Source organism: Rhinichthys klamathensis, unplaced genomic scaffold, assembly GCF_029890125.1.
Source record: "Rhinichthys klamathensis goyatoka isolate OS25496 unplaced genomic scaffold, OSU_Roscu_1.1 h1tg000059l_1, whole genome shotgun sequence".
Classification (NCBI taxonomy): domain Eukaryota; kingdom Metazoa; phylum Chordata; class Actinopteri; order Cypriniformes; family Leuciscidae; genus Rhinichthys; species Rhinichthys klamathensis.
The window spans coordinates 8,180,778-8,199,518 of record NW_026606604.1 but is presented as its reverse complement, the minus strand read 5'-3'; the positions used below and the strand labels follow the sequence as shown (position 1 = coordinate 8,199,518).

Sequence of the window (18,741 nt, the reverse complement as noted above, 5' to 3'; positions counted from 1 at the left end):
ATAATTGCTATCTAACATCAAAAGTAAAACTAGAAAACTCCTAATTTATTATTGTATTTATTTGTTGGTCTTTTTTGAAAATACAAAACAAAAACACATTAAACATTACAAAACATTCTTTAACCGAAGTGACACAGGCAATGTTTAAAGTAAAAAGACAATGAAATTCAGTTACTGTGTAATCCTAAGGAAACAAACAATGTAGAGATTTGGGTCAATAATAACTAAACTCAAATTCACCTCTCCTCAAAGGTAACCACCAGTAGTGTTATCAAATCAACTTAATTGAGTTTTCTTTTTTCTTGAATTAAGCACATAAACAATTTACCATTTAAAATTTCGCAAATTTAGTGCGATTCCAATGTAAATTTTTCGGTCAGACTTTAAAAGTTAAGAAAACCAAGCCAGAGGTACACAAATGAGTAAGCATGCTCTCAGCACCAATACAGCTCAATCAACCAATTTATGTACACACACAGGCAATTAGTGCAACAATTAACTGCAGTGAGAGCGTGTAGAGTGATAAAACTTATCAACTAAAAACAGGCATATGAAGCGGAGGCACAAACTCTAAGGGTTCGTCTTCAAGCGGGGCAAAGCAGTAACAAACACACCGTCACCCAGAGAAGACGAACCATGCCTGCAGTTACAAATACCCAAATTAAAACCAGGAAAAATAACAAACAAAAAAAGTTATTTTAAATGCTAACGTTATTAATATCTTGTATGAAATAACAATTAAGACATTGCATTTAATGTACAGTTGTTTTTCTCCCAATCCCTTTGGATTTTTGCTCGAGATAACTGCTGATGGTTTTGCATCTGTCATATGTGGTAGAATGAGCTAGTGCTGATGGGATTTTTTTTGTCTCTTTTTTCCATTTTTAAATATATACATGCATTCAATAGGTATTCCAATTAAAACTAATTCCAACTCCCTTTCTGGTTTCACCATTTAAAGAGTTAGCTAAAAACTGCAAGACAGTCCACACAACACAATTCAGCATGAAGAGCTTGTCTGTTCTTCGGCCGTGAGATATGTCGTAGAATGAGTGAAAGATGGGAAGTTGTTACAGAGCCGGACTGGGAAGATACTCTTTCCTTTCATCTGCCAACTGGAGTCGGATTCACATTATGTTTGGAAGGAAGAGCAACTTTCTGATAGCACTTGTAGTGTCAGCTCCAATTGTAAAATACTGGACAGTGAGAATGCATATCTACCATCATTTGACCTAAAGATGACAAAAAGACAATTATTTCAAATACGGACAACAAAATCATGTTATTTTGTTAGTGTATACACCAGGGATTCTCAACTCTGGCCCTCGAGATCCAATTTCCTGTGCAGTTTATCTCCAACCCTAATCAAAGGCCCTGTTAACACCTGGTATTAAGATGTGTTTTGGTCGATCGAATCACAAGTGGACGACACTAAATACAGGTGTAAACAGGCAGGGTCTAAAACGCTTTGAGCTTGTCCACTTTCAACCACTTCCAGAGGTAGTCAAAAACGCATTCGCCCGGATTCCTTTCATAGTGTAAACACGTGGTCGAATGTGTTCGAACAGCCACAAAAGACCCCCTACTCTGCCTACTTACTTGCGTAAACATTACGAAACAAAAAGCTTCGGCTCTCAGTGCATTTTCCCGTAGTCTCCGGGTGCATATATATGTAAATTGCGTGAGCTTACTTCGTCCATTAGATCAAAAGATCTGAAAAAGCCCATACATTAACCTGCCTATAGACCCTCCCCTCGAAGAAATCAGGACAGAAGTTGTTGAAAGTGGACAAAAGAGAAGGATTAAAATACCAGGTGTAAACGGGAATGTGTCTCCCTCATATACTTGTGATGTGATTGAACAAAACATATCTTAATACCAGGTGTAAACGGGGCCAAACAAACCTGAAAAAGCCAATCAAGGTCTTCTGGATTACTAAAAAGTTGTAGGAAGGTGAGTTTAATCAAGGTCTGAAGTAAACTCTGGGGGAGTCGAGAACCCCTGATAAACTCAGAGAAGGTGCGATCACACTAGCAAAATTTGGTGAAATTTTACAGGCAAAATGTATCCATTTTAAATAGTGTAGTAATGTATGAAGAACAGCTCACACAGGAATCACTTTTAAACTAAGCAGCTGTCTGTCAGTCAACTTGGTGAATTCACGAGACCAACTGAACCCAATTCGAAATCTGCATGGGGAAATCTTTCGTCCTCACATGAAATTCCCAATAGTGTAGAATCCTGGAAATTTCGGTACATGTGAGCGCACCTTAAGAGCTGGTAAACATGTGGGATTTGCACTCACAGTGTCGTGTTCACCACTGCGGGGGCACGTAACTGTAGGTAGGAGTGGCGGGCTGGCGGTACGTGGGCATTGAGGGGTGGGGCGCGACCGGGGTTGGAGAGTGAGTGGTTAATAACGTCCCTGCGAAGGAAAAAATATTTTCACCCTTTTTTGTTCAACTAGATGAATTTCCATTGATTATTTCCATGAGACTCACCAGCTGACATCGCCATGGTGGTGCCTCCAACCATTCCCATGGCGACTCCATTAGGACGGGGTGGGGGAATTTGAGGGGCATACATGGCCGCCGGCATGCCGTTGGGCTGGACCACCGTTGTATGATGAATGACATGGGGCGGCGCTGCGTAAAGGGGCTGTGTGTAGTAAGTGCCTTGCTGCTGTGGAAAAAACATCTAATATCTTAAAATACAGGCCAGGGTTGACATTACTTATGCTTAATGACGGCATGAAACAAAATTTGCGATAGTATTTTCTTTCCTATTGACCCGTAAATCTGAGTGAAACGACTTCTCAAACAAGAAAAAATTTAGGATGGGACTTGATTTTGTCCTTTCGGGGTTGATTGGATGGTTGTCATTTGCTATTGCTGTGATGTCATGTGAGTGACAGGTTGTCCCGCCCTCGTGCCGGTAAACACGTCATCAGAGAAATCGTTGCAAGAGGGAGGGGAAGTTATTCAGATTTTTTTTTTTTTTTTTTTTTTAAATACTGATAAATCATTCATAATAAATACTGCAAAATTCCATAAAAAATAAGAATTGTACATTTTTATTTCATGGTTACATCGCCTTACCTGTGCGTAGGGGTTCTGCTGGGGGTAGGGACTTCTCACAGGGTAGACGGCAGCAGGGTAGGGGTTGGGTGATGAGGAATAGGGGGGTACAGCACCTGTTGTTGGGGAGCAGGACATTTTGAAAGGGGTCCCGGGAGCGTAACCTGTAGGGATGCAAATGCATTTAAAGAGGTAAAGAAAATAAAGTAATTTGCAACATGGCTTTTAAAAAGTGAGCATCACACATGACCCTATGAATAAAAATAGTTGTAAAATTAAGTACCACCCTGTATTTTTCTGGAACAAATTTTACACTGGAAATATGCAATTTTGTAGTAATGCAGCAAAATTTTGGCAAACAAAAATATTCATCCAGTTCAAAATCAGCGACCGAAACTGACATGATTTAGCGCTTCTCCGATGGTGTGTGTGTTGACCGTTTCAGTGTGTAATTTGTGAACCCAATGTGGATAAGCTACAACAGGTAACCAGCTGTGTGGATGGTAGAGCTGGATTGACAATAGCGATTTGTCGTTTTTAATCAATCTTCATTTTGATGAACTGGGATCTAGTATATGCCGGTTTCAGATGATGCGTGAACAAAACTTAACATTATTTGAAGCATTACCTACCATCCAATGATCGCAATATGCTTTCAATTTAAAAAGGAAATTCAAATAAAATGTTGTTTTGATGCTATTTACTGTGCCAAGGCCGACTGCACTATATTACATATTCATATTATTACTTAACCTGTTGTCTTTATTATTTAATGTATGTTTGAATAGATTTGTCATGAAAGCAAGAATTTATTACAGCCACCATTTAAATGTTTATATTTCAACAATAAATTGGAGTAGAAACATAATCATAGGCCTATCATTAGAAAGTTGATATAAAACTGCCTTACATGCAACTTAAATGTGTATATACAACATAGTTTTTATTTGACTATTTATTATTAAATGCATTTGATTAGTAAATTGGTTATTAAATACATTTGATTTTCAATTTCTCTAAATGAAAACTTCAACTTCGGTTTCATTGAAGAAAAAAATAATAATTTTGGTGCATCACTAAAGATTATGAAAGCAAAATGGGCAGTGAATGTCATTTCAAGTTGACTGTCTTTCAGCTGTACTGTTGAGGTATAACACGAAACGTTAAAGAAAAATAATGAAAATTAAAAACAAACTCCAAGAACTCCACTTTCTAGCTTCTTAAAACATAGCAAAAATCAAAACCTATGGAAATATTTCTTGGCTGAGCAAAGGAGAGCCCTGTAATAACTCATTGCATTATTAACAGCTGTGTTTTGGCTGAAAAACACTGTAAAGTTGAGCGAGTTTGGACTTCTCTTACCTGTAGGAAAGGCTGGAGTAGCACCAGGGTACATGCTGGGGGAGTACGCTGGAGCTGCCGCTGCATAACCCACAGGAAATCCCGCTGCAAGAAGTCCAGGAGAAATAAATAAAATCACAGCAATAAACAATAACAACAAAGACAATGTGCTGGAACTTAATTGTATATAGTGTGAAAACTCCAAACACTTCCAATCGATTGCATGCAAGTGAGACAGAGCTCATCTCTGGTTACCTGGGTATCCTATTCCTTTAGGGTTGGCATAAGGATTCCCTGATGACGCAGGGTTATAAACAGGGTTCATGATGTTTATCTTTCTGCACCTTTAAAGAGGAAGGCAGCAGAAGACATTACATACAACCAAACAATGACCTATTACTAGACAGTTGAATTTTGGATCACTTTTCTTCGGAAAAATTACAGACCAAAAATGTATGCACCTCTTGATTGAAATAAATGTTGTGATGTTATTTCCATCAAGAGGTGCATCAATTTTTGGTCAAGATCTTGTATTGACAATGCAAGAGTCCAGCACTCTGTAAAGTCTCCTCCAGCACATCCCAAAGACTCTCACTGAATTTAAGGTCTGGACTCATAGCCGATTCATGTGTGAAAATGATTCTTCATGCTCCCTGCCAACCAATCTTTCACAATTTGAGCCTGATGAATTTTGACATTGTCATCCTGGAATATGGCCATGATGTGTCTCATACATGGCTTTTTAAGAAATTATTAAAATGGTTCTCCATAGCGGCTATTGGACACAAAATAATACATATCAGTATTGGTAAGAACAAAGGGAAAGAAAAAATAGCTTTGCCAAGGTTCAGATTTATCATGTGAAACGGGTATTTTAATGAATTCAGTCCCTCTATAAACCACAAGTCATCCTCTCTAGACCTGTCAATCAAATTGATGTCTGGAAACACAAAGCCACATATATTTTGACAGATTTTTAATGCATTGCATGAGTTCAGTAACATGTAAAAAGATAGATTCTGTGTTACTCAATGACCTATCAAGAAATTGTCGAAATTATGAAAAGGAATGCGTTAAATCGCGTGCTGATGTCAGATGCAACGTCGAGGTCATCCGAGATATGAGATTCAAAACATGCACCAACATGGTGGGGGGATATAACAGATTCAAAGCAAATGTGCATAACGCATCGCATTCGTGCCTCCTCTGAAACACAAGTGTGGTTTTCAATTAGCCTGAAGTCCCGATTGTAAACTGACTCTACCGGTCGGCCAATTAATATTTTACATGCAAGGATAAAAGGATAGCTTTTAGCATCACTGCATATGACGACCGTGCTTTTATGCGCAAACACATCATAATAATAGACGTGACATTGTGCACGCAGGATGCAGCGCAGCGGCTCGGTGTTACAGGCCAACAGCAGCATCTCGCATCCCACTTTATCCCAATTCACTAACGTTAACGTTACATGACCCACTCCTCAATCCATCCGCTTATTTTCCCCAAACAAAATCCCGCACAAGTGGGCAGCTAAAGCTATGTATATTAATCGGATAGTGACTGTGGGTACGTACGGTCGCTGGTTGTTTTTGTAGCTTGCGAATTAATCCAGTATTTCGCTCGCGTCTGATGATGTTGTCTGTCTCGCGCTCTTACGTCGGATGCGAACGCAACGCACAGCAGCGAGCCCTAGCAGCACCGCGCGTCACATCCGCATCTGGTACAAAGCGGAAGAACGTATTCAAATCGGGAATGCAAGCCGAGTTTTTTTTTATGTAATATGTAATAGCACATTTTTATGTCTAGATTTGTTCTAAATGGTTGTTATTATTAAATAAAATCGCATGCTATGAAATAGGCCACTATTTGTTTAAAATGTGTAATCATGTGTTTACGTTCGTGTTGTGGTGGGTCAATTTTACTTCAGTTGTAATGTATGTTTTGTAATATATGTAAGATATTTTAAATAAAAGTGGAAAGGTTTTGTCTCAACCTTAAAAAAAATATATGTTTGCATACAAAGCAGTCCTTATACAGCAATTAATTGTTTTTTAAAAACGTTTTTTTTTAAACAACATATTTTACTATATATATATATATATATATATATATATATATATATATATCAACTGCCATTTTTAAAAACCATATGAAACTATTTTGATTTACGTTTAAGGCTACTATTTTCTAGAATAGGCTAAGTAACACTACTAATCAGATATATAATATTTGCAATTTAATTGCAGACAATAAAATAAATATATATATATATATATATATACATTATTGCAAAAACGATTTTCAACTTTGGTTATTTAAAGCATGATAACGGCAGGCCCAAAAATTAAAATGTATACATTTTTCCAACAACATACAACAATTTTCTTTGTATAGCTTTCAGAAATAGAAAACTATGTTATTCAGTTTAGTAGGAAAGCTATAAAGATCGCTATATGTCTTTTTAAGGTGTTTTGTTTAATACCAAGGTAGTGTTTATTTGTGGATCATACTATAGTAATTGAAACTCTTGAAAGGGAAAATATGCAAATAAAAGTTTTAATCTACTAAAGTGAACAAGAAACTGTAATTTCCGAGTAACACCTGTGTTACTTCAACATGGTAATTAATTAATTAGGTTTTATCTCCCGTACATAAGTAATATGTACGGTTTCCTAAAGGGTAAACCAGACTGTAAAAAAGGGTTAAACACTATTTTCTTCTTTTTTTTTTCTTTTTTTTTTCATATCTTTTTTGTTGTTGTTGTTGTTGTTGTTGTTGTTTTTTTTATTTTTTTATTTTTTTATTCAACAATTACACAGTTTACAGGAACGTTCATCTCCATTATAGAAATAATACATTGTGCAGTTTTCAACATTCCGGGTGTTTTAACATAAACAAAACATAAACAAAATACTCACATCATCACATTTTGCCAGGGGAAGTACGGATTTACAAAAAGATATCAAATTGTTTACATACATTCACAGTTTTTGTTGCTTTTTGATTAAGAGAATACTTAATCGTTTTGACATATTGCTTGACCTCATTGAAGCAATAAAAGATGTTTTGGAAATCTTTCTCAATTTTTTCTGCAATAAAATTACAAATATCAGACCAGAAACTTTGGACAAAAGGGCAGTACCAAAACAAATGGGTAACTGTTTCAATACTCATAGAGCAGAAAGTGCACATTACATCAATGTCTTTTAAAATTTTTTTTAACAATATGATCATTAGACGGGTAAAACTTATGAATGATAAATGATATTTCTCTAATTTTGTTGGTCAGCAAATATCGGTTGGGTAAGAGCCAGACCTTCTTCCAGTCAATGTTTTGCACAAATTTATTCCAGTATGGAACCAAATATGGGACTGTGATAATATCTGTTTTGAACAGGGATCTAATTAGTTTATTGTTCTTATTGTTACAAGAAAAACAAATCTTACCAACTGAAGTGTCAGTCAGCGATAACAAAGTTAGTTGTTGTGTGTCCAATCTTGGTTGAGCTCTATATAACATGCAAACACCAGAAGGAATTGCTCCAAAGACTTTGGCATAATCTCCAGGAGACACAGGAATTTTGTATTCTTCTAGAAACTCATTATAAGAGTAAAGACAACCATCCCTGTTAAATAATTGGTCAACAAAAATAATATTATTATTAAACCAGTAATCAATAAATAAAGATTTGTGTTAAAACAATATGTCTTTGTTGTTCCATATGTAATATTTGTTGGGTGAAAAGTTGTGTTTGAAAATAAGACCATGAACGGAAGGCCTGGCAAAAAGGGTTAAACCATAGGGTTAAACACGATTCATGATGATGGTGTGATGATGAGGTCATCATGCGTAAGGTAGCCGGTAGAGGGATCTCTCTCTCTCTCTCTCTCTCTCTCTCTCTCTCTCTCTCTCTCTCTCTCTCTCTCTCTCTCTCTCTCTCTCTCTCTCTCTCTCTCTCTCTCTCTCTCTCTCTCTCTCTCTCTCTCTCTCTCTCTCTCTCTCTCTCTCTCTCTCTCTCTCTTCCGGGCTTGTGTGTGGCGCTGTTCTCCTGACCGTCTCAGTAGGAAACATGGCGGCCGTCAGTAAGTACTTGACAGCGAAGAACTCCGCTGTAGCTGGCGGTGTCCTACTCGTTTTATACTTCCTAAAGCAGAGACGAAGATCCGCTGGACTTAACAGGTATGCAAAAACGCACATAAAGTGTCTAATGCATGAATTCAGATAATGACTGGAGTTCAGTGTCAGAGTGACCCCAGCAAATTTAGTCTACCGGTAGTTTAATGGCCATGTGTCAAAACCTAATATAACTGCGATGCTCCAAATGTGCTGTCTAGGCAGGCAGCTCTTTAGGTTTTAAGACGCAGCCTATATCATGACCTTAAATATTGAAATACAATCATTTAAATACAGATGAAGAAGTTTATTGAACATGATTATTAATTGTTGCAGTCTCACTGTCCAACAAAGGACTCTTTCATAAAGGACACTGTTCGTTGGACATGTTGCCACAGTCTGCATAAAAAAAACCCATCTACAGTAGTTTTTAGTGGTTGAAACAGTTAAAAATGATTCATGCTCAACCTTGAACTCACTTGATTTCTGAGTATTAGCATACTTTTCACCAAAAAAATAAACACTATATTTATATAGCGCTTCATATTCAATATGATTAGACCTAATCAACTACTATTGTTTACTGGTGCTATTATTATTTTTTGATCCATTTCATCATTCTCAACAGGAAGAAGGGTTCTCCCAATGATCTGAACAGTGAGGTGAGAGAACCGTATGTGTCTTTTACTGGGTTTGCTGCTGTAGTGTTCAAGGATAGTGACATTGATCAAATCTCTTATTCAGAGTTTTAATTGAGGTACTGAATGTCCTTGAACAGAACGGTCTGTACTTTTTTTCTGCAGTCTCTATTTTCACTATTCATATTTATTATTACTTAATAAGTGGTACTTTAGTTCAAGGTCCGGCTGTGTGAGACTATATTCCATGAGTTGCCTTTGACTTTCAACACTTGTTGTGCTTTAAAACCAACAGAAAGATGGCAAGAAAGAGAGAGCCGCTGTGGACAAGCTTTTTTTCATCCGGATTGCACGGATCCTCGGGATTATGGTGCCGAGATTGTTGTGTAAAGAGGTGAGAGTTGTAACCTACTTTGTGCCCATGTAATGGTAATGGCTTGACGACAGATGTTCAAATGTTGAAGTTTTCTCTTTTTTTGCTAATCAGAGGCAAGTGACATGCTTACAAAAAATCCATTTTAAATAAATGCTATTCTTTTGAACTGCCTATCAAAGTATCCTAAAGTAAAAATGTATCACGGTTTCCACAAAAATATTAAACAACTATTTACAACATCGATAATCATATGAAATGTTTTCTGAAGGATCATGTGACACTGAAGACTGGAGTAATGATGCTCAGTTCATTATTGTTGTTCACTTTATTTACTTATTGTGTGTGTGTGTGTGTGTGTGTGTGTGTGTGTGTGTGTGTGTGTGTGTGTGTGTGTGTGTGTGTGTGTGTGTGTGTGTCACAGACATGGTACCTGTTCCTGATCGCAGTGATGCTTGTGACTCGGACCTATTGCGACGTCTGGATGATTCAGAACGGCACTATGATTGAAAGGTACTGCGTGGATCTAGACTTCAAATTTGTTAGTGCTGTCAAATATATCACTATTTCACTTTGTGAAGACGCCAGGCACCCAGTTAAATATTGCTTTAATGTGATTTGATTGTTTTTTTGTTTGTTTTTTAAATCTTTGACAGTGGAATCATTAGCAGAGATATCAAATTGTTCAAGAGGCACTTTTATTCCTACCTGACTGTCATTCCTTGGGTAATTTACTGTATCTTCATGTGCTGTGAAAACTAATGTATTGTTACTGATGTGGTGGCATCATGTAATTTACATCACTGAACCTGTCCATTGTGTTTCCTCACATGCTCACTTTTCAGATCTCCTCTGGTCTACAAATGCAGTCATGAATGTGTGCTTCCTTAAAGAGAATTTGCATTCATTTTGTTTTTCATGCACATGAAGGAAAGAATGGCAGGATGTGTGTTGATTCCCTTCTGCATTAACTCTGACCATGTCTGCATGTGTTTGTGTGCACGTTGTTGTTTGCAGTGCGATCATTGGTCGATCCACTGAAGGTTTCAAGAAGTACTTATTCAACTTTATCACGGCCATGCCAATTGTAAGTTTCTGCTTTTTATCAGAGTCGGTAGTAATTGTTAATAGTCAGAGGAGTTCTGAGAATACTAACAGTCTAATCTATGAATTCAACACTAAAACTGCTTCCCAATAACAACCTTAATATGTACTTCCCGTTGACATCAGCACTTTTATGATGTTTGTTTAATATCAGTAAGAGAGCTGCATGCAAGAATTGTATGAGTTTGTTGGTATAGAAACATGGTGTAAATGTTTGCATTTCAATCATTCAGATTGCCTTGGTGAACAACTTCCTGAAGTTGGGCTTGAATGAACTGAAGCTGTGCTTTCGCGTGAGACTTACCAAACATCTCTACGATGAGTACCTGAAGTAAGACCCGTCACTGCAGTGACATTTTCCCCTATATGGACAAATTACCATACAATTTACAGAACGACTTTTTCGGTTCACACATGCAATGGCATTCTGTCTTTTCACCGGTAAGATACTATGTTCGTCTAGCTGCACATGTTTATAGAAAAACAATTAAAAGCAGTGGAACTTACCATAAATAGCTCAGACAGAGCTTTATGATTCCCTTAAAGCAAACTTCGTACGTCAGCATGTTCAGACCTCATAATCTTCACTCTTTGTTCACACACAGCATCATACCGGTAATGTTACAACTTCTCATACCGGGAAACTGTAACAACTGATTTACCGGCATTTTTGAAAAGGTCCTGTTGTTCATATATGATCTCTTTACAGTAATTTACCAATAAAGGCTGTAAAAGGCGCTAATGTTCCAACTTAAATATTCTTTACAAAAAGGAAAAACTGCATAATGCTATTTTCGCAAGCAGTGCGTTTTTATTATATTTGCTCATACTGGATTATGCGTTTGTTGTAATGTAAAAAATTGATGCATTGACATTAAAATTCTGTGTAAATATAAATTTTTGTGAAAAAATATTTATGTATTATTTAAAATAAGTATATAATGCTTTCATTTTGAGATTAATTTAACATTTTAGTCTTAAAACTATTAACTGACCACTATGTACAAAGGTAATGTAAACATATATAAAAAATACTTTAAACAAAAAATATTATAAGTAACTAAACTAATATCAGCCAATATAAGGACACCAGATTGTTGAGGAGAGTCAACTTTTACCTCACTGAGTGATAGGACTGATGATTATCTGAAGAAAATGTCAGAATCGAATTACTAATGTCACTATCTTTGGGTTCTTAGGGGATATACATACTACAAAATGGGAAACCTGGATAACCGCATTGCTAATGCTGATCAGCTGCTGACGCAGGATGTGGAAAGGTTCTGTAACAGTGTTGTGGAGCTTTACTCCAACCTCAGCAAGGTACAACACGCTTTTGTCTAAAATACCAGGTTTAATTTCCCATTAAGAGCAGATGTTTCTTTTATTTAGATGAACTGTGTTTGTAACGATTTTTTTTTTTACTTCCCCCACCCCTCTCCAGCCACTGTTGGATATCGGCTTGTACATATTCAAATTGACAACAGCAATCGGAGCTCAGGTGAGTTTAGGAAAGAAGATGTGAAATTCTTCTTTGGATAAATGCCACTGGATATTCTGAAGATCTGTTGGTCTCTTTGCACAGGGTCCCGCGTCTATGATGGCTTACCTACTCATCTCCGGCCTCTTCCTGACCCGTCTGCGCAGGCCGATCGGGAAGATGACAGTGACCGAACAGAAGTACGAAGGAGAATACCGATACGTCAACTCTCGTCTCATCACAAACAGGTGACCTTTCCTACTTGTATCTATCTAACAGTATAGATTTGTCTACCATAAATGTTTTTGCTCAAATTTTGATGCACACTTGTATTACAGTGAGGAGATTGCCTTCTACAATGGAAATGTCAGGGAGAAACAGACCATTCATTCAACCTTCAAGAAACTGGTGAGAATGTGACCATATGAATCTGAGCTGTAATAATCACGATTAATCGATTTGACAGCACTATATATGTATATTTTATTTATTTATTAATTAATTGTATTAATTATTATTTAATTAAAATATGAAGGCTATTGCGGCTTTGTTTCCAATCAAACTCTTTAGGATTTAGGAACACTTGAGAAATGAGAAACATTGTTTTACAGATTTTACAACATTACTAATGTTCATATTTTCATGATATGCATTTATGTTAACAGTACATGCATTTATGTTAATCGATTTGACAGCACTAATATATATATATATATATATATATATATATAGTATAGTGTGTGTGTGTACACATTATATACAGTATTTACAAACTTTTATGTTAGATGCGATTAATCGTGATTAATCGATTTGACAGCACTACTTATAACTAAAAGCAGATGTTTTAAATGATGCAAGTGAATTTAGGATTCACAACATTATAATGTACATTATGAAAAATCTTTTATTATACTCTTTTTGTTTACATTTAACAGTGTTATTACATTATTAGTGTTTTTTTTAGCATTTACCTTTGTGATCATGCAAAGGTAATCTGAATGTAAAAAATGAATTAATGAGCATCCACAATGAAATACATTTAATAATCTAATATCGACCTATAATCTGTACTGCATGGTTATTCTTGATATCTGAGTTTATTGGCTGAACTGTTTGTTTGCAGGTCGATCATCTGCACAATTTCATCTTTTTCCGTTTCTCCATGGGTATGGTGGACAGCATTATCGCCAAGTGTAAGAGGAAGTTTCATTATCTTGCCAAGATAACATATATATACATGATGAACATGGACCATAAAAGATGAAAGTTGTTCTCTCTTGTTCCAGATTTTGCGACCGTTGTTGGGTATTTAGTGGTGAGTCGTCCATTCCTTGATTTGTCTCACCCTCGACACCTGAGCAGCTCCCATGCTGAACTGCTGGAGGTAAAACTTCACTCCTGACATTGTGATTATTCCTACAGTAGTTTGTAGCCCTTGATTGCATTCACAATGCATGCTATTTCCGAGAAAAACTTCATATTTATTTGAAATAATGAGATACGGGGCTTGATTATCCATGTTCTCTTGCAGGACTACTACCAGAGTGGCCGTATGCTGCTGCGTATGTCGCAGGCGTTGGGCAGAATCGTCCTTGCAGGCAGAGAAATGACACGTCTGTCAGGGTAAAAGTTCACACATCCTCATCACGTTGCATCAGCATGTTTAATCAAGTTAATTGATTGCGCGGCATTTTAATTAAAAACATGACTTTGTGTGGTACAAGTACAGCACATTTGATGCTATAAAACGAGTTTGTCTTTCCCTTCAGCTTCACCGCTCGCATCACTGAGCTCATGAGGGTCCTGAAAGAGCTGAATTCTGGGAAATATGAACGCACCATGGTGTCTCATTCAGAGAAAGGTAAGCTTCTGAAACTGTCAAGCTCCAAAACAAACTTTAGAGAGATACGTAGTTGATTTTTAACTGTTTGTTCATGATTTTCATGAACAGACACTTCAGAAAAGCTCACACTGATCCCTGGAAGTGGAAGAATCATCAACGTAGACCATATCATCAAGTAAGAGCAGCTTCCCTCAGTCCTCTCAATTTCAGTGCTTCACCGTTAGGAGAACCAGCTATGATAAATTTAATATGCGATCTCTCATCAGGTTCGAACACACACCCCTGGCTACTCCTAATGGAGACATTCTGATCAGAGATCTGAGCTTTGAGGTGCGTTCCACTTGGTTATTACATGGTTTGATTTGATAGTTTAGACGATTTTTGTCAGTTAATGACTTTTCTCTCACAATTTTGACCTTGATATCTGTTCACCATTTATAAGTTCTAAGTTTTTCTGAATAGCAACTTTATTTTCTTATAATTTTACACCTCTTTACATTTCATAATTGTGACCTGTTTTTTTGCAATTGTGACTTTTTCATAATTGCTACTTAGATTTTCGCAATTGTGACTTTCACGAGAGGTTTAATTATCTCGCATTTGTAACTTTTTTCATAATTGCACCTTTAATTATCACTGCGTTTCATGATTTCAAATATATATTTTCTTGTAATTGCGCGTTTTTTTTATATATTGCAACTTTGTTTCTCGCAATGTGATTTCATCTCACATTTGCAACTTTTCTCGTAATTGCGACTTTTTCTTGTAATTGTCACTGTTTTTCATTATTTTCACAAGATGATTTCATATCTTACATTTGCAACTTTTATTGTAATTGCAACTTTAATTATAACCATGTCTTGCAATTGTGACTTTTTTGGAATTTCAACAGTTTCTTACATTTGCAACTTTTTTCATAATTGTGACTGTATATCTTGCTATTGCAACTTATTTGTAAACTTAATTTAACAATTACCTTGTTTACTTTTTTAGTCTGGTTGGAAACAGGCTTCCATCCCTGTCAGAGTGATGTTTGTACAGTGGTACAGTGCGTATATGTGTGTGCTCATCTCATTTTGTATTGCTCTTCAAAGGTGAAATCCGGAGCCAATGTTTTGGTGTGTGGTCCCAATGGGTGTGGAAAGAGTTCACTTTTCCGGGTTCTTGGAGAGGTGAGCACTTCTGTGGTACTCAGACTGGAATTCTGCCCTTGTTCTTGGCTCTCTGTGGAAACTCTTCTATTTTGTCTTCTAAATGTTGGGTTGTCTGTGTCTCTCCCTAGTTGTGGCCACTGTTCGGTGGGAGTTTGACGAAACCAGAGAGGGGGAAGCTCTTCTACGTCCCTCAGGTGAAAAAAACCCCTCCTTTCTCATAGCAGAACATCTGAATGGACCACAACAGCTGAATAACTTCCCTTTTTTGTCTGCTTTCAGAGGCCTTACATGACCCTTGGCACACTAAGGGATCAGGTGATCTACCCAGACACCCATGAGGACCAAAAGAAGAAAGGCATCTCTGACCAGGTACTGTAAACTAGTTTTACGATCTAAATTCCTGCAGCTCTAAAAAGTTTATATTGATCCATGTCTAGTTTTTAACATTTTCATTCCATCGTCCTGTTTTTTTGTGTGTTTTTTTTGGCAGGTGCTGAAGGAGTACCTGGATAATGTCCAGTTAGGACACATTTTGGAGAGAGAGGGATCATGGGACATGGTTCAGGACTGGATGGATGTGCTCAGTGGAGGAGAGAAGCAGAGAATGGCGGTAAACAAAGACATTTTCAACAAAGTCTGAGTTTGACTTACAGAAGTCAAAGGAACAATACTGATATTGTATACTGACTGTTTCACCTCATTAACATCCTGTTTTTGAACCACTGCACAAGAATTTGCGTTAAAGCCCAGATGTTTTACAATACTATTACACTACCACCCTTAGACTGAGCACATCCTGTCAGAATTACCTTACCGTAGTATTGAGGTAATAAATTAGAGATTCTACACTAATCTGAACACCTCCATTGACTCAGGACGTTTCTATTTATTTCGTTTCACATTGTAATTTAATTTTCCAATGCGTAGCCCCGCCCACACTGAAATCTAATTTGTCCGAAATTTGTACTAGTGTTTTTTTGGGGTTAGTAAATTAGATTTGTATGTTTATAAATGAAAATTTAGAGATGTTTTAAGGTTTATAAAATGATGTTTTTTCCATAGATGGCTAGGCTCTTCTACCATAAGCCCCAGTTTGCCATCCTGGATGAGTGCACCAGTGCCGTGAGCGTAGACGTGGAGGATTTCATCTACAGTCACTGCAGAAAGGTACCGGACATCGCATCACATCTGTGTTGAAGAGATTTCTCTATCCTAAAGAAATTTCCCCTTCATATTTCAGTACATTTTGCTGAAATGTCCCTGCTTGTGTGGTTTATTCTTTTTAATTGGCAGGTTGGCATCACCCTTTTCACAGTCTCACACAGAAAGTCCCTGTGGAAGCATCATGAGGTAAGATCAGTGGTGCTGCTCCATGATCAATATTTATTAACGTACACCATATGCTTAAAAGGTACTTCACGGCTGACAAAATGAGCTTTCAACACAACTTGGCTGTCAATTAAGTAGATAGGTGAACAAAATATTTTAGGTTGGTACTACCTTACTAGAGAAAACCGATAAAAAGGGCTGTTGTTTTCCCTCTTTGCTAAAATAGTTAGGAAAACTTCAACACCCATGATGCACTGGGCATGTTGCCATCCAAGGCCACTCAAATAGCGCCAAATAGTGCCTTGTTTGAGTAGGAAATACTTCTTAGTAAACTTTTAGTCACAATGCTGTCGACTTGTATTGTTCCCTGGTGCAAGTATTCAAAGAGTAAACATTGAGCGGGTGAGTTAGGATTCAATAAGGATACAAACTTCTGTGTTTGTAGTCTCATTTCAAACTGGATGACACTGTGTTTTAGGCCAACGGAGGGGGACTAACTGAAAGAAACTGCCATTTCATCAGTTAATTTGGAAGAGCACCGTTTCGTCCAAGAAAGAAAACTGTTGGCATAGTGTTCCACTTTTACCATAATGCTGTGGGTAGAGTAAAGTACGATACAATTTTCATTGATAACCCTAGTCTTACAATATCTGTTCTGTTAATAACCCTCCGTCGATCCGACTGCCTGTGGGTGGGGATACAAAAATGCTGAAGAATAATCTATAGTTTTCACGAAAGCCCTGAAGTGGGTTTTACGTCATCCGGCTGACTTTTTTGACAAATAAACATGAATTTCTCGTAAACATTGTTCATTTTCATATACTACCCACATTGTAACGATAAAAAGCGAGTTGAAGATTACCGAACTTACACTTTAAGCACAAATTGTCCTTTTTACTTTACAGCACTACCTCCATATGGACGGCAGAGGAAACTATGAATTCAAACTCATCACCCCTGAAACTGTGGAGTTTGGCTCTTAAAGAGGAGCGACAGCACTATACTATCAGCGGCCCTAGTTAGGGGCCCTAGCTATTTACTTCTGAAGGAGTCACATGCCAACCTAATCTAGGAGTTTGTTTTTAATCATCAATAACCTTTATGGGATGAAAATGTGTTTAGAAATGTATTAACACTACTTTTGTCCTCAACGATTGTACATAATTTTGTAATTTAAGCAGTCCAATTTAAAGGACATCCGTTAAGTACGCATGGGAACGTATAGCAAGGAAATACGTCTTGTGTCTGTGCACTAAATTGTTTAATAAATGAAATGTGTCTGTATAGGGTCAAACAAATCAATGCCAGCGGACTGAACCGAACGTTTAATATGTTAGAAGCAGGATAATGAACTATTATTGCCTTCTCATCAGCTAAACTTTCATTATGAATTCTTTAAGCTACTAAGTGGCCTTAGTGTTCACTGCAGCATGGTTGGGCGTTTTGGATGTGTGCGAGTTGCTTTTTGGTGCACTTTACCTGGCATGGTGATTTGAAAATGCAGGAATCCGTGTGAAGAACAACTGTTCGATGAGAGGTTACCTATGCACTTGTTTACGCCAGCTTTGTTGGCATTTCTTGATGTGAAAGGAATCTTTCTCTGCAGAACGGTTGTACGTAAGAACTGTAAGAAACGTCATTGTCGTAGCACTTCACGCATCAAGCAAATGAACCACTTTGCTGTATGTTTTCATTAAAAAAGATTGATACTATGAAGTCTGCCATTTTTTTTGGTCTTGAAGAAACGGTTGTAGATTGTGTTGATGATTTCGAGAGAGTGTCAATTCCGTTGAACTGGTTTATTGCACATTATGAGGCTGGTTACTTTAGGAAATCTTTGAAAAGACGAATGTTGACCTTTATATCAAATGTAAGTGAAAGGTCATTTAGATTAGACGTTCCTTTGACCTTTCACCCTCCACATGACAATGTATTTTACATAAAGTCACCTGTTCTTGGCCAAAGGTGGTAAAACACAAACTCGGACATCTTATTGGGCAAAAGTAATACTAAGTAATATTGTGCTGTTTGATATTTTAAACTACAATCCATCTTATTTTATTGATTTTAAAGTTTTTGTCTTTGGCATTATTATGTTTTTTAGTACCGTGGTATTACCATTTGGTACAAGCACTTTACCAAGACTGCAATGGTTTTGTAGCGTAGGCTGTGCATGACTTGCTATTCAGTGTATGTTAATGATTTATGAGATCTGCTGGATAGCTTCTACTGTAAACTCTAACCAGAGCCTTGCAAAACACATATCTGCTTGATATGATATGAAA

General features: G+C 37.1%; 2 protein-coding genes across 3 annotated transcripts; one reads left to right on the top strand and one right to left on the bottom strand.

The window, feature by feature from the left end:
- Positions 1–41: 41 nt before the first annotated feature.
- Positions 42–6,112, bottom strand: fam168b (family with sequence similarity 168 member B). Of its 2 annotated transcripts, none has more exons than XM_056249235.1 (7): positions 5,996–6,112; positions 4,674–4,762; positions 4,440–4,523; positions 3,099–3,241; positions 2,502–2,697; positions 2,306–2,425; positions 42–1,232 (listed from the first exon to the last, which is right to left on the bottom strand). In XM_056249235.1, exons 2-6 carry the CDS (start codon positions 4,741–4,743, stop codon positions 2,316–2,318), a joined length of 603 nt encoding a protein of 200 aa, XP_056105210.1. In that variant the 5' UTR covers positions 4,744–4,762; positions 5,996–6,112; the 3' UTR covers positions 42–1,232; positions 2,306–2,315. The 2 variants fall into 2 exon arrangements, with proteins under 2 accessions (XP_056105210.1, XP_056105211.1); XM_056249236.1 differs by having other exon boundaries at positions 2,502–2,682; positions 5,996–6,057.
- A 2,329-nt stretch (positions 6,113–8,441) lies between these two features.
- On the top strand, positions 8,442–18,168 carry abcd3a (ATP-binding cassette, sub-family D (ALD), member 3a). The gene is made up of 23 exons (XM_056249234.1): positions 8,442–8,601; positions 9,164–9,197; positions 9,469–9,567; positions 9,971–10,059; positions 10,564–10,633; positions 10,884–10,981; positions 11,850–11,973; positions 12,095–12,151; positions 12,236–12,378; positions 12,469–12,538; positions 13,254–13,323; positions 13,417–13,514; positions 13,662–13,753; positions 13,900–13,991; positions 14,082–14,148; positions 14,240–14,303; positions 15,068–15,145; positions 15,256–15,321; positions 15,407–15,496; positions 15,618–15,737; positions 16,190–16,294; positions 16,421–16,477; positions 17,362–18,168. The coding sequence occupies exons 1-23, from the start codon at positions 8,492–8,494 to the stop codon at positions 17,437–17,439; spliced, it is 1,971 nt and encodes a 656-aa protein (XP_056105209.1). The 5' UTR covers positions 8,442–8,491; the 3' UTR covers positions 17,440–18,168.
- Positions 18,169–18,741: the final 573 nt, after the last annotated feature.